General features: G+C 44.9%; 3 protein-coding genes, 1 long non-coding RNA gene and 7 other non-coding genes across 15 annotated transcripts; 10 read left to right on the top strand and 1 right to left on the bottom strand.

The window, feature by feature from the left end:
- Positions 1-16: 16 nt before the first annotated feature.
- setd6 (SET domain containing 6, protein lysine methyltransferase) lies at positions 17-2,544 on the bottom strand. Its single transcript, XM_085913447.1, has 9 exons — positions 2,420-2,544; positions 2,045-2,116; positions 1,769-1,913; positions 1,557-1,698; positions 1,287-1,481; positions 1,060-1,201; positions 759-939; positions 575-690; positions 17-457 (listed from the first exon to the last, which is right to left on the bottom strand). Exons 1-9 carry the CDS (start codon positions 2,444-2,446, stop codon positions 137-139), a joined length of 1,341 nt encoding a protein of 446 aa, XP_085769573.1. The 5' UTR covers positions 2,447-2,544; the 3' UTR covers positions 17-136.
- On the top strand, positions 583-2,093 carry LOC147055285 (uncharacterized). 2 transcript variants are annotated; one of them, XR_015066336.1, is made up of 4 exons: positions 583-703; positions 781-959; positions 1,075-1,712; positions 1,782-2,093. It is a non-coding gene; the product is annotated as an uncharacterized LOC147055285 (long non-coding RNA). The 2 variants fall into 2 exon arrangements; XR_015066337.1 differs by having other exon boundaries at positions 1,779-2,093.
- A 202-nt stretch (positions 2,545-2,746) lies between the features above and the next one.
- trnap-ugg (transfer RNA proline (anticodon UGG)) lies at positions 2,747-2,818 on the top strand. The gene has a single exon. It is a non-coding gene; the product is annotated as a tRNA-Pro (tRNA).
- Positions 2,819-2,930: 112 nt separating this feature from the next.
- trnap-ugg (transfer RNA proline (anticodon UGG)) lies at positions 2,931-3,002 on the top strand. The gene has a single exon. It is a non-coding gene; the product is annotated as a tRNA-Pro (tRNA).
- A 111-nt stretch (positions 3,003-3,113) lies between these two features.
- Positions 3,114-3,185, top strand: trnap-agg (transfer RNA proline (anticodon AGG)). The gene has a single exon. It is a non-coding gene; the product is annotated as a tRNA-Pro (tRNA).
- Positions 3,186-3,296: 111 nt separating this feature from the next.
- trnap-agg (transfer RNA proline (anticodon AGG)) lies at positions 3,297-3,368 on the top strand. Its single transcript has one exon. It is a non-coding gene; the product is annotated as a tRNA-Pro (tRNA).
- Positions 3,369-3,479: 111 nt separating this feature from the next.
- On the top strand, positions 3,480-3,551 carry trnap-ugg (transfer RNA proline (anticodon UGG)). The gene has a single exon. It is a non-coding gene; the product is annotated as a tRNA-Pro (tRNA).
- Positions 3,552-3,665: 114 nt separating this feature from the next.
- Positions 3,666-3,737, top strand: trnap-ugg (transfer RNA proline (anticodon UGG)). The gene has a single exon. It is a non-coding gene; the product is annotated as a tRNA-Pro (tRNA).
- Positions 3,738-4,450: 713 nt separating this feature from the next.
- Positions 4,451-8,590, top strand: tes (testis derived transcript (3 LIM domains)). Its single transcript, XM_085914424.1, has 8 exons — positions 4,451-4,655; positions 5,302-5,387; positions 6,044-6,116; positions 6,249-6,728; positions 6,958-7,356; positions 7,644-7,859; positions 7,928-8,086; positions 8,181-8,590. Exons 1-8 carry the CDS (start codon positions 4,629-4,631, stop codon positions 8,370-8,372), a joined length of 1,632 nt encoding a protein of 543 aa, XP_085770550.1. The 5' UTR covers positions 4,451-4,628; the 3' UTR covers positions 8,373-8,590.
- A 1,432-nt stretch (positions 8,591-10,022) lies between these two features.
- trnan-guu (transfer RNA asparagine (anticodon GUU)) lies at positions 10,023-10,096 on the top strand. Its single transcript has one exon. It is a non-coding gene; the product is annotated as a tRNA-Asn (tRNA).
- Positions 10,097-10,383: 287 nt separating this feature from the next.
- Positions 10,384-20,314, top strand: cav2 (caveolin 2). 4 transcript variants are annotated; one of them, XM_085915353.1, is made up of 4 exons: positions 10,384-10,755; positions 18,123-18,278; positions 18,661-18,848; positions 19,971-20,314. In XM_085915353.1, the coding sequence occupies exons 1-4, from the start codon at positions 10,675-10,677 to the stop codon at positions 20,119-20,121; spliced, it is 576 nt and encodes a 191-aa protein (XP_085771479.1). In that variant the 5' UTR covers positions 10,384-10,674; the 3' UTR covers positions 20,122-20,314. The 4 variants fall into 4 exon arrangements, with proteins under 4 accessions (XP_085771479.1, XP_085771481.1, XP_085771480.1 ...); XM_085915355.1 differs by having other exon boundaries at positions 18,108-18,278; XM_085915354.1 differs by having other exon boundaries at positions 18,069-18,278.
- Positions 20,315-20,570: the final 256 nt, after the last annotated feature.

Genomic DNA, 20,570 nt, shown 5'->3' with positions numbered 1-20,570 from the left:
AATCCATGAGTAGGTACTGAATAATAAGTTTGTTGGGGTCTGCTGTAAATTCAAATAGTTTTAATGTCGAATGAATGTTTGAGGAAAAACATGATGAAACTTTAGTTGATGGACATTGCAAAGGAAAACTTTTTTTTCATGTCTTTGTGAGCTCCATGACTTTTTCCAGGATGCTTTTCTGTCCATATCTGACATGCAGTGCCTTCCTCTGCCTGCTGCTCAGTCCTTGCAACAAAACCTGGTCTCCCATCAGGACTCTGTCCCGGTCCACATCGGGGTAGCCTTTCACGGTCAGACGCGCCGCTTCGTGGATGATCCACTTCCACTTGGTCTTTAATCCAGACAACCCGTCATTGGAGAATGCCTGGGAAATGATCTTGTCATCCTCGTCTTCATCATCCTCCCATCCGTCATTATCTTTCAACTCGGAGAACTCATCCCTGGACATGCACAGCACCTAAAACCACAGTACGTAATTCCGACTCAGAATTCCCATCCTGAATATTTTTTTTGGGGGGGGGGTCATGCTACTTAATGCTATTTTGGTATTTAATCTATCGACCATGTGTATCACCTTGAGCACACTGTGCAACTCCATGTCGGTGAGGCAGCCATGTTTGCCGAAAACAAACGGTCCTTTATCCCTTAGCAACTCCCACATCTCCAACAGCTGGGGATCCCCATCTGGCTCTGTGAAGCAAAAGTATGATTTTTACTTTTAAAAAGTTGAAGCGGCTTGTAATGATCACGAGGTGAACCTGTTGTGGCCGCTTTGTACAGATTGACGACGGGGATGTCGGCGGTGTCGTCGGTATTGTCGGAAGGCGGCTGGGTGAAGCCGTACATGTGCAGCAGCTGCCAGTTAGCCATTTGCCCGTACGTGTTGAAGACTTCTTCGCCTTTTTTGATGGGATGCACGCAGACCATCTTCAACGTGTCCTGAGAGGGTGAACAGAGAAGTAAGCAAACTTTTAGGGGGGGAAGTTGACAAAAGCATGTCGCAGCTATCGTAAGACAATTAAAAAAAAATGCATCGTCTTTTTTTTTGTGTCTCTTTACTGGCATAAACTCCAGATTGGCATTGTGCTTGGAAACATGGTTGAGCATATCTGCCATGGGAACCATCATAGGTGGATTGGGAGCCTTTCCCTCATCATCATCTTCATCATCATCATCCGCTTCTTCTTGTGGCTCTTGGAAACTACACAAGGAGGGAATAAGACTTCAAGCTCTTTGTTGCCAATGGACAATGTTCAAAACAAGCGGTGAAGAAAACTTGGACTAACCTGTAGGCCATAACGAAAGCCACCAACTGCGTGTACAGCTCCAACGTGTGCGTCCGGGTGTTCCAAATGTCTGGATGTTTGGTGATGAAGGGCAGGACCACATCTTTGTATTCCCTCTGAATGTTATCCAGGTCTTTCTCCACTGCCTCTGGTATACCGGTTCCCCTCAGGAGTCCATCTTGCTCTTCTTTGGACCTGATTGGACCATTAATATCTTGTAGTTGTGACCCCTGAATGATTTCATATAATTGTGTTTCCCCACCTCCTCACCAGAACATGGGGTGGTCCAGCATCTTAAAGTCGGTCCATAATGACAGGTATGGTTTCCATTTGGACTCTGCTGTGGTGTATTCATACAGCAGAGCTAGAAGGAGTGGCACCCAGCCTGAAGTGCTTTCCAAGGAGAACTTCTCTGAAGAAAAAGAGGTATGTTAGAAAAAAATATCATGTCGAGGGAAAATATTGTATGTCGGAGTAATTACCTCGCTCCAGCAGGGATGCGACGTGTGTCGTCCTCTGGTGAAGAAGAGCCGATCTGGGGATGGTGAACAACATCTCACCTTTCTCAATGTCGTCCAGAGCCAACATCCCATAGTCGGCCACCACACCTTCTTTGCTCACTCGCACCTGCATACGAAGTTGAAATGATCCAACAGTTTACAATCTTCAACTACGCCTGCAATCTAAAGGGACAAACAATTCAATGCTCTTTCACTTGATTGCTCCAATAAAGGATTCTGTTCTGGAGAGGAACGTACTTTTGTGCTGAGAACTAGACCTACGCTTTCGCACCACCGAAGGAAGTCCTGCAGGGAAGTGTCATCGTCCACCTGGGAAAAGGAAAATTCAAATCTATTTTCATATTTATAGCTAATTAGGTGAGAGTTTTGTGATGGAAGAAAAAGCATATTTACGCATACAATCAACGTTTTAAATGTCAGATAAAATGATGTCAGGAAGTTTATTGTTATTTCGAATATATTCTCCTTATATGTCAAAGTTTGACTCAAACTAAGTTGTCGTATCGGTACTAGTTAACAAGCTATTTATCCCTAAAGCACGTGTAAAGTACACACGACAGCTATCTACTGTACATTGCAGCATTACATAAACGAATTTTGACGAAACCGTACCTTGAGCCGCTTGGCTTCAGATGCCATTTTCTGAGCTGGTTGTACCCTGTCAAGCGGCAAAGTAGGATGTTAAACAGCTTCACGGTTCATGGTAGAGTCATTCAAACACGTGGAGGAAGGACCGGACACGGAAGAAGGACGAGCAGGCAGAACGTGAGGATGGATCATCGAGCTCCATAAAGCGAACACAAAATGTTGTTGGAGAAAAGCATTAGTTAATGAATCACTGCTAAATGACAAAAAAATATCAGTATTTGTTAAATGAATTTTAATTCCTAAATTTGAATTTATAATGTTATAAAAGCAATGATTTCTTTAATCTGCTGTGGCTCGTTGGTCTAGGGGTATGATTCTCGCTTTGGGTGCGAGAGGTCCCGGGTTCAAATCCCGGACGAGCCCATCTTTTCTATTACTCATTTTGTCCATTTACATATTCTCTTACTAACCCAAATCCCCCTAAGCACCCCACAAGGACCGCGCCGGAAATGTCCCAATTTCGTTCAACTGCTGTGGCTCGTTGGTCTAGGGGTATGATTCTCGCTTTGGGTGCGAGAGGTCCCAGGTTCAAATCCCGGACGAGCCCTTCTTTCTTTAATAATTTTGCCCATTTACAAGTTCTCTTACTAACCCAAATCCCACAAAAGCACTCCAAAAGCACCGCGGCGGAAATGTCCCGATTTCGTTCAACTGTTGTGGCTCGTTGGTCTAGGGGTATGATTCTCGCTTAGGGTGCGAGAGGTCCCGGGTTCAAATCCCGGACGAGCCCTTCTTTCTTTAATAATTTTGCCCATTTACAAGTTCTCTTACTAACCCAAATCCCACAAAAGCACTCCAAAAGCACCGCGGCGGAAATGTCCCGATTTCGTTCAACTGTTGTGGCTCGTTGGTCTAGGGGTATGATTCTCGCTTAGGGTGCGAGAGGTCCCGGGTTCAAATCCCGGACGAGCCCTTCTTTCTTTAATAATTTTGCCCATTTACAAGTTCTCTTACTAACCCAAATCCCACAAAAGCACTCCAAAAGCACCGCGCCGGAAATGTCCCGATTTCGTCCAACTATTGTGGCTCGTTGGTCTAGGGGTATGATTCTCGCTTTGGGTGCGAGAGGTCCCGGGTTCAAATCCCGGACGAGCCCATCTTTTCTATTCTACTCATTTTCTCCATTTACATATTCTCTTACTAACCCAAATCCACCAAAGCACCCCAAAAGAACCGCGCCGGAAATGTCCCGATTTCATCCAACTATTGTGGCTCGTTGGTCTAGGGGTATGATTCTCGCTTTGGGTGCGAGAGGTCCCGGGTTCAAATCCCGGACGAGCCCTTCTTTCTTAAATAATTTTGCCCATTTACAAGTTCTCTTACTAACCCAAATCCCCCAGAGAAAAAATAAAAGCACCCCAAAAGGACCGCACCGGAAATGTCCCGAGTTCCAAAATTGTAATGTCTACCTGTGGCCTCACAGAGGGCGCTGTTTCACATCCTGAACACACCCAACTTGCCACCTCATCAAGTTTTTGAATTTTGAAATCTTAAAATTCCTCAGTCACTCTTTGACTGGTTATGGTCACTTGGTTTAGCGAAATGATTCAGATTATCGCTTCGCGTGCTGTTCAATTGGGTTCAACATAGATAGATTTGCCTTGCCCCTATCCTTTGTCAGGCAGAGGGCCCGCCTTCTCTAATCGGCGATTGGCTGATTTTATTTCGTCGTCTTATTGGCCTGAGGGAACATCTGTCAGCGCCTCTCGGGACATATGTGAAAGTGAACGGGACCCTCAGACTTATAAAGCTAGCGTGTAAAATGAAGAAGTACGGCATGGTTGGTTTCAAAATAAAATAACTGTGAAGCTTCGCTATGATAAAAAATAATGGCACGAATTGTTTGATAATTAAAGAAAAACTAAAAAAACTGTTAAACCAGTATGTCATGCAGAATTATAGTAAAACAACTAAAACGATCGAATGACTTGTCGTAGATTTATTTTATATCATCTTATTATTTTCGTCAACACCAGAAATGTTGTCTTTCGCTATGATAACTTGACGGTTGTCCGTAGCGGGCTGGCTTCCCGAACCGAAAGTGGCATCAAAACCGCTCTGTTTGTAGTGTCCAGTGTCTCATCCTCTTCTATTTACCGTTAATTCATCACAATTTTCCCAGCAGCGTCCACCCTGTTCGGTTAGTGTGTTTTTGGAGCCGAGAGAAGCGAACATGGAGATCGAGAAGGAAGTGAAAAAGGTGAGTCAACGCCCTGCTGAGGTGCGCGAGGAGGACACAATGCAGGTGGTCGCGTCACTGGTCGCCAATCCAAAAGTTTTTCCAGCAATTTCATTTGACACCTTTAATAAAACCGTGACTTTTATGGAGGACAGAAGTCTTAGATTTGTCGTAACCAAATTGATCATTTTTGACATGCCTCTGGTTCACTTTCCAGTGATTTAGTCTCGTAGGTTTGATAAACACCACGTTTTTATTTTGTGTTTCAGATCAAATAAAATGTCACTGATCTTTGTTGATGTGCTCATTGACGCATGAACTGATGTTTTGTTGACCTGCCAGATGACCCAGACGGGTTTGCTCCATTTTAATCCCCGGTGGCGATAAATACTCTCAAATACTGAAAGCTCATCCCCACAGTTGTCTTTGCTCTTCATGTGAGCAAATGAAGTCACCCTCACAAACATCTTGACGTCTTTTGACAGGCGTGAAGTAGAAAGTTGATCGATGATCTTTTGTGTTGCAGTTCAAAATTCTTAAAAGAAGAAGTGACACTTCTTTTTTGAGTCAGCCTTATTGAGAAACCGCATCGAGTCATGGACTAACTCGCCGATCATATCGGCGGTAAAGCAATGTTGCGTACCTAATGAAGTGTCTTGTGTTTCAGATGACGCTGGGACATGAGTTTGGTGCGGGCGCCGCCTGCCTCAAATGTAAAGACAAGTGCGAAGGCTTCGAGCTTCATTTCTGGAGGTGAGAACTCCACTGAGTCTGAAATTTATCATCCTACTTTTCTACACGTGGCCGATTTAGAAGATTAATTGTCCACCCGAGCCTGAACTCACCAATTCACAAACTAACCGCAGGAAAATGTAAACACACGCAAAAAGAATAACACAGAGAGAGGGGTGGGGGGGATCCTAAAAGAAATATGAAGCAGCTTTTATTGTTGAGCTCGACCTTCTTGTTGAGGAGCAAAGAGTCTCCAGCAGTGAAGTTCATTCCCAAGTGACAAGGCCGCTTTTGTTAAACACCAGACGGTGACTCACACAGTGACTCATTTGCTAGATTCCAGCAAATTCCCAGCGTGTGGTCTTAGACTGGGATCAGTGGCTCGGAGATTTAATTGGCAACACTCGAGTGATGTCACAGCGCAGAGGCTTTTTTTTTCTGCTCCTTGTCAGAAATCTACTCTTGGCGAAGTGGTTCAGTCAATGCTTACGTATTAGTCTTCATCTTAAACCATAATTATTACCATGTGAACCCACACGGAGACGTAATAGCGATCATAAACAATGGTGATCATAATTGCTGACGTGGCCAAAAATGCATGTTTGAATTCAACTCATTTGTCAATGCGCATTTGGAAAACACACTTTGAGTTGTTTGCCCATTTTTGTCCATTGCAGAAAAATCTGTCGGAATTGCAAGTGCGGTCTGGCGGAACACAACGTGCAGATGAACTCGGAGGAGAACAAAAAGGTCAGGAGCCTTACAAGTTCCCGTCTCTATTTTAGATATTTTTTTCTATTCTCGATATATTTTTATTATTATTTTGATTTTTGCTCATGCGCATTTGTTTGCCTTTTTGGATCGGTTTGAATGTCCTTGCAGGTGGGGAAGCTCTTTGAGGACACCAAGTACACCGGCCTGATTGCCAAGCTGAAGACGGACGGCGTCCCCGTGTATCGGGGCAACGCCGTCACCATCACGCTGGGCGGTCCCGCCACCGCCCAAACCGTATTGCCAGGCTCCGCCCAAACCGTGTTGCCAGGCTCCGCCCACACCGTGTTGCCAGGCTCCGCCCACACCGTGTTACCTGCCTCCGTCACAGCAACAGTGCCTCACACCACCGCTGCCACCGCTGCCGCAGCCTCGGGAGGTGCGGCGTCCGTCCCGTCTGCCGCAGCTTCAGGAGCTACGGCGTCAGGCGGCGGCGTCCAGTCACGCCCGGCTGGAGTTGCCCCCGTCAAGGCGAAGGCAGCGAGCGTTTCTGTCAATACCACCGCTGCCAACGTGGTGCCGGTCGCCAAAGAAACTCCTCTCAAGTCTGTCACATACGAGTGGGCGCCCCCTGTGGCTAACAAATATGTGGTAAGTTTGCTGAAGGGATGGCCTTCAAAATCCGCCAAGTAATCAATAAGAATTTGATTCATAATGGGAGTGAAATCTGTTTGGGTTTTTTTTTTTTTTTTACAAAGGGCTGAACACGCTGTGCTGGTTGTTTGGTCTCCGCTCGTATCTTGCTGTCAAATATTTTCCCGTCCCTCTTCTGTGATTGGTCGATTTCTTTATTATTTTTTTTTGCTTCCTTTCCTCACAGGCGGTGCGCTACATCGAGCTGCTCCCGCCAGAGAAACGCCCCGTGGCGGGCACGGAAGGCGCCGCCTACCGCCGCCAACAGATGGCCCGCCAGCTGCCCGAGCACGACCAGGACCCGACCAAGTGCCACGAGCTGAGCCCGGCCGAAGTCAAGCAGATGCAGCAGTTTGTGCGCAAGTACAAAGACGAGGCCCTGGGTATCGGCGACGTGCGGCTGCCCGAGGAAATGCTTCTGGTCCAGGCGGCGGCGGGTCAGGGCGGCCCGGGCGCTACTGGAGCAGCCGGACCGGGAGCATTGGCCGTCAAGGGGGCCGCTGGAGTTGCAGGGCCAGGGTCCACGTCTGCCGGAGCTGCCGTGGGTACCACCGCTGGAGCTATGGGCGCCCCGCAGCAAAGCTTCGTAAGGAATTTGATATTTGGTCACATTGTGTCAAAGGTCGATCTTAATTATACGAGCCGGTCGCCAATGTCACATCAAAGTGTCATTGTGTGCTCGTTTGGCACCGAGCGAGGTTTTCGTTCTTGGCTGCAACAATGAAGGCGGCTAATCTTTCAGCAACAATTAGCCAACGTTTCCTCGCATTGAACAAACCGGCGTCAGGACTTTTCCACCTCTTCCTCCTGTGCCATAGATCACCAATAATGGCCATTTTATTTGAACTGTCATCTTCTCTCCAAACCCCGCAGTCGTGCCGCCATTGCAATCAACCGATGAGAGTCGGCGACCCGGCCGTGTACGCCGAGCGGGCCGGCTACGACAAGCTGTGGCACCCGGCCTGCTTCGTGTGCTGCACCTGCAACGAGCTGCTGGTGGACATGATCTACTTCTGGAAGCGCGGAAAGCTCTACTGCGGTCGTCACTACGGCGACAGCGAGAAGCCGCGCTGCGCCGGCTGCGACGAGGTGAGATCCGTCCAGGTGGTAGCGTTCTGAGCGTGAATAACATCTGAAGCGCTTTGTTTCCTCCTCAGCTGATCTTCTGCAACGAGTACACGCAGGCCGAGGGCCAAAATTGGCACTTGAAACATTTTTGCTGCTTCGACTGCGACCTGGTTCTGGCCGGAGAGACGTACGTGATGGAGCAGGACAAGCCCGTCTGCACGCCTTGCTACATGAAAAACTACGCTGTGGTAAGGCGGGCCACCTCGTTCACGCTTTTTTGTTTTTTTAAACTGCGGACGCCATCTCGGTTTAACGCTGACTACGTTTGTCGGTCGTCCGCAGAAATGTTCCGGGTGCGGCGAGGCGGTGGAGCCCGAGGCTCAGCGCGTGTCGTACGGCGAGCACCACTGGCACGCGGCCCCGCAGTGCTTCAAATGCTCGGGCTGCACCAAGGTTCTGATGGGCCAGCGTTTCATGGCCGCCCAGGGACGGTTGTTTTGCTCCGTTGAGTGCAAGAAGAACACTCCCGCCTAGATGTCTGAGTCAAGATGGCGGGCGCGTTGAGGTGAAGCCATTTGTTACGAGTGCCTTCAAAGTCTGCACCTTTTATTTTTTTATTTCAGGTCTCAGCCATGTAACTACTGAAAACGATTTGCTTTTTTTCATTAAAAGATGAGTTATTGACTGAATATTTGCCATATATGCATTTTGGTTTGAAGCGGCCATTTTAGGGTCATTTCCAAAGGGCCTTAAAAGATGTTCTTGAAGAGATTAAAAAAATTAATTTGTCGCCTGGAGCCAGTGTCACATGAGAGGAAGAATTTTGGTCGTCATGCCGATCAAGAGGTCTCGAGCCGAAGTCTCAAGAAGTCTGCCTCATTTCCAGAAATCAAATTTAAAATATGTTTGCCTGATATGGCTCATGTACGGTATGTATGGCGTGATGGAAAAAGTTGCCATGAAGCTCTCCTGAGGTTGGAAACTATTGACAATTCCAGGAAGCCTCATCTCCCGAGGAACGCCATTGTCTCCGGCTACTTCCCTTTCATTCAAACCTGATGTGACAACCACTTTGTCAACCAATTCAATGATTCTGCGATTACTCCATTTGCCTGCAGGAGGCGCCAGTGTACACAAGAAGCAAACTGAACTGCCACTGTGAGGTCGAAGCAGGAAAAGAGTTTGGTGGGCGAGGTCAAATTGGGATTGACAGGTAGCCACGTAGCAGCTTCACAATTTTATTTACACACGCATTTGCCTCCTCAGTGCGTACACTATCTCATTTTATTCAATATAAAAAAAAGTGTGCCTTTACACAAGTTAATATCCAAACAAATCATCGTAATATACAGATCAAATATGTAGATTGGAAATGTTTTCCACCTCACAAATTAGAATTTTGGTCGCACGTCAGCTTTCCACCAAATAAGATCACTCCATGCTACTTTTTCAAATAAAACAATACAAATAGAAATGGATAAAATGCTCAATTTTGCTGATGTCTCTCTGCCTGTCAAAGCTTTTTTGAATATAAATGATCGTATTATTATAATAAATACATTGTTTTCGGTTATTTTTCCCTAAACGATATTTCCAAAGTAATTTATTTAAAATGATTTCTCAGTATAAACCAATGTGTAATGTTTCACTTATGGTTTTTAGCCTGACAAAAAAAAGAATCCCTCAAAACTAGGAACTTAAAAATGAAACCCATAAAAGTACATTTTTTTCATGAACTTTCTCAAATCAATGTGATGTTCGACTGCTGTTTTGTTTTGCATTGAGCTGCGTGAGGATTTGCGTTAAGAGGCGAAAAGAGAATTTGCATGATGCAAAATACTCCGACTGGAAAACTTCCACACTGCATAATCTGGCCTCGTAAATAACCTTTTGAATGTTTTATCATGATGCTAGCGCACCTGTTGAACAAATGTGAACCGACTGACTTGCACTGATCAAAACCACTTTTCCTCACAAATATTTCCGTGACGAACTGAAGGCTGCTAGTTTAGTGCTTTTTTTGATATTGGCGTTATGATGGCAGATTTAAACATCGCTGGGATTTGGTTGCAACTTTTGATCATCATATTTTGGTTTTGTTGACTTTTGCTCAAAAATAAGCCATTTTTTGTAGTCTTGTTGAAGTAAACTTCTTTTTGGCAAGTGAGCAATTACGCGTGCATCGTCTCTGTGGCGCAATCGGTTAGCGCGTTCGGCTGTTAACCGAAAGGTTGGTGGTTCGAGTCCACCCAGGGACGCTTTTGTGTTTACTTACAAATATTCTACACTCAATTTTTATATTGCAGGCTGTTCAGCTAACAAACTAAGTAAGAAGATACTACTTCATAAACAAATGTGGTTGAAAGTTTATTTTCATTAAAACCTGCTATTTATTCACGTGCAAAAGTATGAACACTTAAGGCAAAGTTGCAGTCCTTTTTTTTTGCACACGCACACACGCACGCACGCGCTCACACACACGCACGCTTCCCATGAAGTTTCCCCTTCCTGCTATTGTGTGTGCTGCGCTGGCAAACATGGAAAGTCGGAAAAAGGGTGCAGCAGAATTCCACAAGCCTCAAACAGCCCCACAATCAAACGATGCGCTTTGCGGACCTTTGCTGGCGGGCGTACGTAACAATGTGAGAAGCGCGCTTCTGCCTCACGGCAACGCCGGTGAGCAGCTGGACCGTGATGAGTGCTTCCATTGTGTTGTGAAAATACAATGCAGCTGTTTGCCGTGACTCATTACCTCCGCCAAGCATGAAAGGCCAAGAGGCATTAACCCATTTCTCACCCTTAATTTCCACAAAACGCAACAGATTGATCATAGTGCATGAATATAGCACACCCGTGTGTCACCTATATGCCAGTGGAAGTGTGGATTTTGTCACTGGCGTCCTCCAAGAGGTCAAAGGTAAGCGTTTGTCACGAGGCGTCGTCGTCCACTCACGGAATTTATCAGCGAGTGTGGAAGTAGGATGGCAAATGTTTGTAGGATTTTAACCTGAAACGGAACATTTTGGGGAGGGCGGGGTTAAACCATAATGGGAAAAATCCAACCTTCGTAGTCACTCAGGCATTTTTTGGACTTCTTTTCGTGATCTGGATGCAGCACCTGACAGTCAATGAGTAAATCAATTACTGTGATTGTTTTGTCTGTTTGCCGGGCGTGGTCGTCCACCATCTTGGCGAGAACAATGTTTTATACGGTAGCTTGAGGAGGCCAAGGCAGTGCTCCATGTTTATGACCATACAAGGACTCCGCACATTCCTGACTAGCGCACTTCTCGTTCTGCACAGAGGAGGAGGGCGGAGGAGGAACTCATTAGTTTGTAACCAGGGATAAGCCGAGGTCAAAGGTAAACCGGAGCAGGTCAAAGAGATGCTTCTGGAATGACACCTTTCCTTCTGGAGGTTTCCTCCCAGAAACATTGGAACCAGAGCTTCACTTAGTGTTTTGCATCCGCGTCTCCTGCAGAGGGCGCTAGTGGTAACGAGTCAACTGGGAAATGAGACCACACGGAGATAGCGCAAATTGACACGGAGCTGACATTGAAGATCCGTAACCGACTTTGCCGTTCACATTGAACCCGGTAACTTCTGAGTGTTGGGTGTTAAAGTAAACGCCCCCTGGTGTCCAATGGCCATTAGCTTTTTTGTGACAGTGACACTCGTGTGTATACTTTGTTTACTTCATTCCCAGCATGCCTTTCAAGGTTGATGTCTTTTAAGTTTTGGCCCAACCGGCTCTTGCTTCTCTTCTTCCTCCTCCTGGCAGCATCGTTATCATACCTGCAGCCAAACGCAATGGTGGTCCTGCTTCGTTTTTAGAACCTTTAGGAAGGCGGCTGCAAAAACAACACTCGCTTCACTTGTGTGTTTTTGTTTTGATGAGAAGTTTGAGCCTTAATCTTCAAATGTTAGCAGAAACCAAAGGTTCACTTTAGGGTCAGGAGGGCCTTTTTTTGGGGGGGGGGGGGGGCTGTTGCCAATTACAATAAAATTCTGATCATCGATTAATCGGCCAAATAATTGAAAAAAAATATTGCATCAAGTAAACAGCTAATCCAAATATTACAATATTAATATTGTGTGCCAAATTGGTCCAGTGATTCCCAGACAGCACTTCCAGTTGACCAACTCCCAAATTGGAACAAAAAAAAAAATCCCTTGTAAAACAAGGCTTTCATTGTCACTTTCCAAATGTGCCCAGCACCAAGGTACAAAGCGATTGCCCCCACTTGCGAATGGTCAAAGCTATGCTTCAAGAAAACAACCTTACCGATGAAGTCATCCAAAGTTTTTTCCACTCGCTTGTGAAAAGGGAAGGAGGGAAAGTGTTTGGAAAATGTGCTACTCGCTCACTCCCGCTAATCCGGAGATGTCACGGCGTAACCACTTCAACACTGGAACATTTCTCCAAGCCCACCGGGAACCCCCCTACCGCCACACCCATTGGCTGTCTTTTACCTTTCCCGTCTCCAGGTGGTACGGCGGCTAGCGTGTTGTATGTCAACGATGATGCAAACGGCGATGACAGGAAGCAGCTGTTTGGCATACCAAGGGAATTTTGCCACCAAAGTAGATTGAAATGAGTTGATGCCCCCCCCCCCCTCCCCCTCCCTTCCAATGATGAACGTAAGGAGTGCAACATGGCAGCGTACACGTTCCCATGTCATTCCCAGCCAGGATAATAAGTCTTAAGCGCATGAACGGGAAGCTCAGTCTTCATGTCAGTTTCCAAGCTGGCCTCTCGAACACCTCCAATAAATAGCGCCAACTCACAAAGAGTAGCTCCACGGAGCTTCATAAGGAATGTGCATGTGTGTGTGTGTGTTTACGTGTACTGTGTTGCCATTGTGTAAGTGTGCGAGCCTCGCCCGAGTCTCTCATCTGCACGCATTGTTTCAGTTATTTTCCTTGGGGCCTGTCAGGACATTCCAGCACTCAGGTGCTCTCAAAATATCCCCCCCCCCCCCTTGTAGACAGAGGCGAAAATCATATCGGTTAGATACTGTTACTGTTTAATATCTGCTGGATTTTTTGGGTTATTAATGTATTCAGTGTTAAGGATACTAAAAGGACAAAATGTTGGTATATGTGTCGATTATTATCCAATAGCTGTATCGTGATAGTGGGAGATATTCGGTATCATTGGCATTGATATTTTTGGGGGGGGCATATCAGAGTTATGATTTCATATCACGATAGGGTGACTGTATCAGTATAATTAGCTGAGTATCCCGATAATTTTATCGACACTCAAATATCGAGTTTCAGTTTAGACGTTGCAATTGATGATCAGGTGTTGTTATGAAAAATCACACAATTGCCTTATCATGATTTTATGAGATTTTTGGTATCTCAATCTAAAAACTTTACAACAATCATATTGATATGAATTACTTGTAGGCTGCGCTAGGATACTTAGCATCAGTGGCAAAGGATGTTCTTGTGACGTTTTTCTTTTTCCCAAGCATCACCGCATTCCTACCTTTTGCTTTCAGCAGCTGGGATGTTTGTCGGGGCATATTATTTTCCTCGCTCTAACAATAGACGGAAGCGGCCAGCTGATTCCCGCCTCTTTAAGCGAGGCCAGGAGGATCCTCTCTGGGGTGTCGTTTTGGCCCGCGAGGGCTCCGGAAACTCACAACGCTCGGGACACGACGAGGACGAGGGTGTGTGAGGAAATCCCTGAATTGGATGTTCCACGTGGCCTCGCCCAGGCTTTTCCCTCTTTGTGGCGGAGATGTGAGAGTGTGTCAGCCAGCCTTGATGTTCTTTGGAAGGAATTCCTCGGGATGAGAGGGTTTCCCTCTCGGCCCTATTGACAAACTCTCCCCCTGTTTCCGAGGCGGGCGGAATTACGGCGGCGGACGATATCATACTTCATTTCATTCCCAGTGACTCACGTCTAAATAATGTTCAGCCATTAGCAACATTTTGATGGATGATTCGGAAACATTGAACTTTCTCCTTGATGGAAAAATAATAAACATTCGCTGGACAGTTAAAAGCAGCAGATGAGAGAATGTATAAAGAAAGATTTTTCAAATAGTGGTACCACTCCCATGAATTTGAAACATGTGAAATTGTGAGTTGCTTTCCAATAGTGAAGAGCTCTGTTTAATCTTTGAACACAAATGGAGCATCCAAGTGAAGTTTTCAAGAACAGGAAGCTGTGAAAGTTTACACCACTTCATGCAAGAGAGGTGCCGTGTCCAAATACAGGAAGAGACCAATCATCACGAGCACCTTTTATAAAGTGGAGATATTTGTCCTTTTATTTTTTTGTAAAATAACTCTGCCATGCTGTCATTTTATAGAGTCAGTCATGACAAAATGGAGATGTCCATGCCTTTAAATCAATGCTGAGGAAAGTGGAGGTCTTTGTGCTTTTATTTTGCTGACTCTGGCTCAGTATTTGGCAGCTGCATTTCAAGTCATGTCTTTCCATACTACTCACTATTTGGCTGCTGTATACCATTTGATTCTTAAGTGTAATGTGCTGCTGGGTTATTTGGCAGGTGCTTCAACAGATGTTTAGATGACCCACCCAGCAGATCTCCCACGTTGAGTTAAGAACAACAAGGGAGAGGTCTCCTCCCGACTGGTTGCCTCCTCTTTTCCGAGGAATGTTGCTTACAAGCATGCAGAGGAGGAGGAGGAGGACCTCTGAACTTGCACTTGACTCTGTTCTAAAGTCATCAGCTCCTCCAAAGAGCTCCCGAAAACATCAGTACCACGGCGATAGAATAAAAGCACCACCATTTTCGATGTGATGAGCTCACAACTGCAGGAATTACGTACAGCTTCCAGGATGTGTGTAGCGAGTCCGATAACGAGACCGTAACGTGTTTGCTCTTTTTCCTGCGTTAATGGCCCGGGTAATTGATGCTATAGCAAACAGGAAGTGTGAGCTTTGTTGTCATTGTTGCAAGTGGAGGCCTTATCACGGACGACCCCCCCCCTCCCCCCTCCCCCTGAAACGTCATCGCTCACTGGAATGCTAACAGTAAATGCTAACAGTGATCAGCTGTTTGGAACTTCATGTTCAAATGTGACTTCTTAAAACATAACACTTGTATAAAAGTCACAGTTTGAGAATTTTTCTTAGCGGCAAACACGTTCCAATGCATGGTGGGTCTATAAAAAGCTCCCTCTCCACGCTCGCTCGCCTTCTTCCCAGCATCCCCCCCCCGGTCAAGTCGCTGGACGCACACTTTCCTGGCGCGCGTTCAGGAAGCGCTCGCTCCAAATAAGGCGGAGGAGCAAGCGAGCAGGCAGGACGGAAACCTTGGAGACGCTTCCTTGGAGACCGGAGCACCATAATAAAACACTCCCTCGGCGACTGAGGAATTAACACGAGATACAAGTGTGGGAATGCTGGATTCAGAAATGGACAAATGTGACACATGGGTGGAATTTGTTGACTCAGAAATGTTGAAGATGATGAAACAGACAAAAGTATTGGGACAGTCAAGGTATATTTTAATAAGGCAGTCTGTCTATCTGCGTGAGCAAACGAGTGTGTGAGAACGATGACTCCAAATTACAGAGCAAGTCAGAACGTTTTTTCTATCCGGGAGATAGGAGGAGGAGAAAATGGCCGCCACTCCCTCACCAGGAGATTCCTCAGCGCCAGCTCGTGCTAACGGGAATCACATTCATGGTACAACGTTGTCATGGCTACCCACCAGAAAAGTCCAAAACACAAACGATATCCCATTTAAGATCAATTTTGTTCGGGGGAAAAAAAGACTCACTGGTCCAATTTTCCTACATTTGAGCACACTTGCTCTTCGTCTTCTTGACACTGCAAGCTTCAAAAGCACTTTTACATTTTTAGTAACGCCTAAAAAGAAGCTTTGTGCAGACGGATAAGTGAAAGCAGTATTCACCAGCCTGGATGGGAGTCTTGTGGAAAACTACTGTGTGTAGGTGTGTTTGTATGTGTGTGTGTGTGTGTGTGTGGGGGGGGGGGGGGGGGGGGGGGCTTTTTTAAATTTGTATGTGGGGATTACATATATGAGAAGGTTATATTTGTGGGGGTGCAGTGAAGTTACATGTGTGTCAGAGAGCCAGCGAGGCCCTGCATGCATTCTTGTGCCTGCCTCGGGGTGACTGAAGCAGGAACAAGAACATCTTTAAACAGTCTTCTGCAACTGTGTGTGTGTGTGTGTGTGTGTGTGTGGATTAGGAATGCAGTGAGTCAGGCAATAAGATTCAGAGTTCAAGTCAATATTAGTCAATTATTAGTATTTCAATCATGTATTGACTAGTGAGCAGTAGGTTTATGTTGTCTAAACATATGCAAATTATTCATTTACTTTTTTCTGAGGGGTTGTAGCATGCTAGAGAGTGTTCAAATTATTATTATTATTATTATTATTATTATTATAAAAGTGTCATTTATTTTTGGGTTTAGTTATTTCTAGAAATTTCAAAATCGCAATTACTTAAATGATTGTATTGTTGTTCCACTTGCTAGATTGTAGCTCAAATAGCTTCAAAATGAGGCAAAGCTACAGGATTGCATGTCCAGACAGTGTGACACCACCAAAAAAAACATTTGTCAAGAATGTGCGCAAATTCAGGCCCCATGATCTGGTTTCATAATCGTGTTGCCGCAACACAAAGAGCCTCCAAAAGTTCAGAAAGAAACAAGAACAGCAGAACGATTGAAAACACAAGCTAATCAAAAGTCATAATTAGTCTTTAGGACAAACATTTACGAGCATGGACCATCATATATTGGTAAAAGGTGATGATGAAGATGAATCCTCGTGTCCCGCGGCCATGGAAAGCCAGCATGAGGACTGAGTGACTGATGAGATTGATGAGACGGGTTCCGGCACGTCAACTCAAGAACGTCTTCGGTGTGCAAACAAGCCATAGCAGATTCAAAAATCCCATTTGGAATATTTCTGTACGAGAATTAGCGTCGCACAAGTCACATAAACAAATGAGTCACGATGTTCAGCGAACAGCATACGGATGATTATGGCTCTAGATGTTTTTAGAATTGCTAAATATCAGAACTATCTGGGCAGTTAAGTTACTAATGTGTGGCAAAGTTACTTGTAGTATGTGTTGGTATTTTGGTTCATGAGCTAACAGCAGCTCAACAACTTTTACAAAGTATTTATTGTTTGATTTTTTTTTTTAAAGGATTATTTTTATCCCTTCAAGGGCACCATGTGTCTTGTTTGAGTCAGTATGTCCTTCAAGGGCTAAGAAATATAAAATGTTAGTCAATTATTTTGACATACTGTTGAGATTATAAAATCTATGTGATCGAATATTAATATTTTGGCGACATCAGCGGAGCAATTCGTGATGGAATTTGAGCTATTGTGAAAATTCAAATCATGGGACTTGACCAAAGGCGTTGCCAAGGTTGACTGGCTGGACATCAAGTCTGTCAAAAGCCATCGGAGCACCGAGTCTCATCCGAGCCGTAAAAAAAACAGGACGTCGAGCTGGATGAAGTAACAGTTAACATGGCCCTTTCCAAATCTGCCTTCTCACCCAGATGCTCACTTTCCTTCCATGCTGTTGTGTCATCATTAATTTTGAGCTTTCATCCAGCAGGATTGTGTTTTATTCTTCTCGCTGGCTGGGTTGAACCTGATGACTGTTTGGTTGATGCATTTCTGCTTAGCTGTCACTCACACTGGTGGCCCACTTTTAGCCCACCGAACACACACACACACACACACACACACACACACACACACACACACACACACACACACACACACACACACACACACATTTCTCTGCGCCCCCAAACAATACACGCACACACACACACACACACACACACACACACACACACTATTGTTCTCAATTGTAGTATGGACACAAAAGCATGGCGCAAAAACAAATAAGATGCAAATATCAATGTTGCCATGACAACAATCGCACGACATATTTGAATTGTTGTGGGTATGATTTTTTTTGGGGGGGGAACGAGAAAATAAGTTCGAACAGTTTTTACCATGCAGTTTTAATATAGAATTTTTTTTTTTAAGAAGTAAATACGTTTGCTACTAGTGGCCATTGAGTGGCCACTGCACACGCACAGTCGCGTGTTTTGGCGCCGTCGAGCCCACGCTGCTTTTCAGTCTGTGGGGCGGGGTGCTGTCTGTCTGTCTGCCTGTCTGTCTGTCTGCTTGCATGCCTGGCTTCTGTTTTGCTGCTGCTGCGACTGCAAACGAGCAGAGCGGCTCGCTCACTGCCTACTCGAATCTCCACTGAAAGTCCAACACCAACTAGGACATGGGTTTGGAGAAAGAGAAGTCGGACACGAGCATCATTATGGACGAGGACGAGTTTAACAGGACCATCGAGCCCATTCTGTCACGGAAGGGTCACGTGTTTACGTCACCGCACGAAGACCGAGACCCCGACGACGTAAACGCGCATCTCAAGGTAAAAAAAAAAAAAAAAAAATTCAACAAAAACATGAGCGCAGCCTTCCTTTGTTTTCAAGTCATTACGCGGAAGTAAAAGGAGAATTGCGTTATCGGTTATTTAGTTCTTGGTTCGTTGTCGGGACGGGTCAGGTGAGCCTCCATGACGTCATCGCCGAGCAGTGATGATTTTTTTTCCCCCTCAAACTTTATAATGCACTGACTGTACATACTGAATATACTGTATACTGTGTGTACATATACTTTGTACATATATGTACATTTATAAAAATAGTTTGAATAAAATGTGTTTTTGAAATTGAATATTTGACAAAATCACCGTTAGGCTTAAGTCAGAGTAGCATTTGACTTGTTCTCTTTTTTGTTTTTTTTCCGGTCAGGTGGGCTTCGATGACGTCATTGCTGAGCCGGAGTCGGTTCGGACCATGGACCGGGTGTGGATTTGCAGCCATGCCACGTTCGAGGTGGTCAAGTTTGTCCTTTACCGGCTTCTCGGGGCGCTGCTGGCCGTGCCGCTCGCCTTCATCCTGGGACTTGTCTTTGCTGTACTCAGCCTCATACACATCTGGTAGGGGGGGCCATCACGCTTTAGTCTGTGACAAAGATAAAGTTTGAATATTTTTCTTGAAAGGTTGGGATTAAAAATTGTAATATCAACAAAATCAAAATTATTAAATAAAGCCATCGGTAAAAATCTAAGCACTAACATCGTTCTGGAATTTACGATAGTTGATGCTATGCTAATGCACTACATACGGTTTCATATTTTTCTTGAAAGGTTGGGATTAAAAGTTGTAATATTATGAAACAAAATCAAAATTATAAATAAAAAGCTATCGGTAAAAATTTAAGCAATAACACCGTGCTGGAATTTACGATAATTGATGCTATGCTAATGCACTACATACGATCATTTGGGTTAAGCGAACGCAGAATTGAAAGCGACCACTAAAGAGCCCAGCAGACTATTATGGGATATTTGCTCAAGCTCCCAAGGCAAATATTGACACAAGCTATTTATACAGATGACGTCACATTGCAAAATACTGAGCCATTCTCTCTCTACACCTATTAGGATCATGAGTCGTGTTTTTCTTTTTCAACTCATGACATCATCACGCAGGCCACCTGGATACTGTTAGGCAGTGAGCTAATGCGCTAACGAGCTAACCAAGAAGAGCTCCCGTTGATGGGGAACACTCGTCGTCACCTGCTAAAAAGTGAGCACTAGGAAAGTTGGCGCAAATGTGGCAAAAAAAAAAGTTCCACAGAGCAGGGAGAGCTTGACATGCTATTCGACACCGGGGTGGGACATTCTTGGGTCCCTTGGCGGCCATGTTGGAGGCAGGAAGTTCCCGCGGGGAGACGGGAAGTGCTTTTGGGGTGTTGCTGGCAAGTAAGCTAGCTGTGTGAACTGTGACGCTAAGCTAGCTCGGTGAGCTCGACAGTTTAGCTCATCAATAGCCGGTCACATATTTACTTGATGTGGGTTTTATATTAATGAGAGGTTGTTCAATTTTAAGACATTTACATGTTCATTGAATTATTAGAGATAATGTATTTTTATGATTGATGATTAATATGTTGTGACTTGCGTGAACCAAGTAATGACTCAACTAGACTCAAATGAGACTTGAAAGCTACAACTTGAGAACTTCGTAACGGTTTTGAATTTGTGGGCCTCCCGCAGGCTGGTGATGCCGAGCATCCGGAGCTTCCTGGTGGTGCTGCCGTCGCTGCAGGTGGTGTGGATGAGCCTGACGGACACGTTCGTCACGCCGTTCTTCCGTAGCCTGGGCAAGAGCTTGTCCTCCGTCCATGTTCAACACATGGACGAATAAATTCCGGCCGGGTGTCCCGATACTTGTGTGAATTTGATGTCTTCTAACTGAGCGAGACCTAAATCACAGTCATCCTATGTTGGTTGTATATATATTGTAAGAGGGAAAAAAAATGCAAGCTTGTCGCACGTTCACTAGCTGCTTTTTTTTTTGTCTGAATAGCAAGCTAATATAAATAAAGATGTTTATTCTATGTCTTCTTATCAATTATTTGTCATGCTTATTCAATTCCATGAAACTGCTTAATTGTAAGCATAATGGACATTTTCACATAGTTTATATTGTGATAATGTTTCATTTCTATCTCCTTTCCAAATAATCTTTTTCCATAACAAGAATTTGTTTCTTCTTATGTTATGATTGTAGAATTTAAAAAATATATATATATATATTGATGATGCCAACTGAAAATTATTCAGAGCTCGTGTAACGACCAATCACGGCTCACC

This window comes from Syngnathus leptorhynchus, chromosome 6 (assembly GCF_054491065.1).
Source record: "Syngnathus leptorhynchus isolate UIUO chromosome 6, UIUO_Slep, whole genome shotgun sequence".
NCBI classification, from domain to species: domain Eukaryota; kingdom Metazoa; phylum Chordata; class Actinopteri; order Syngnathiformes; family Syngnathidae; genus Syngnathus; species Syngnathus leptorhynchus.
Note: the sequence above shows the minus strand (reverse complement) of the source record. Positions and strands in the feature narration are given on the sequence as shown.

Bases quoted from the DNA above. Each gene is read 5' to 3' on its own strand.
- setd6 (XM_085913447.1), bottom strand. From the start codon at position 2,446: ATGGCATCTGAAGCCAAGCGGCTCAAG. The intron at 1,914-2,044 runs GTACGTTCCTCT...CTTCGTATGCAG, and splicing joins GTCTAGTTCTCAGCACAAAA to GTGCGAGTGAGCAAAGAAGG. The intron at 1,202-1,286 runs GTTAGTCCAAGT...CTCCTTGTGTAG, and splicing joins GCTTTCGTTATGGCCTACAG to TTTCCAAGAGCCACAAGAAG.
- tes (XM_085914424.1), top strand. From the start codon at position 4,629: ATGGAGATCGAGAAGGAAGTGAAAAAG. The intron at 6,729-6,957 runs GTAAGTTTGCTG...CTTTCCTCACAG, and splicing joins CTGTGGCTAACAAATATGTG to GCGGTGCGCTACATCGAGCT. The intron at 7,860-7,927 runs GTGAGATCCGTC...TTTCCTCCTCAG, and splicing joins GCTGCGCCGGCTGCGACGAG to CTGATCTTCTGCAACGAGTA.
- cav2 (XM_085915353.1), top strand. From the start codon at position 10,675: ATGAATATAGCACACCCGTGTGTCACCTATATGCCAGTGGAAGTGTGG. The intron at 18,279-18,660 runs GTAAAAAAAAAA...TTTTCCGGTCAG, and splicing joins ACGTAAACGCGCATCTCAAG to GTGGGCTTCGATGACGTCAT. The intron at 18,849-19,970 runs GTAGGGGGGGCC...GGCCTCCCGCAG, and splicing joins CTCAGCCTCATACACATCTG to GCTGGTGATGCCGAGCATCC.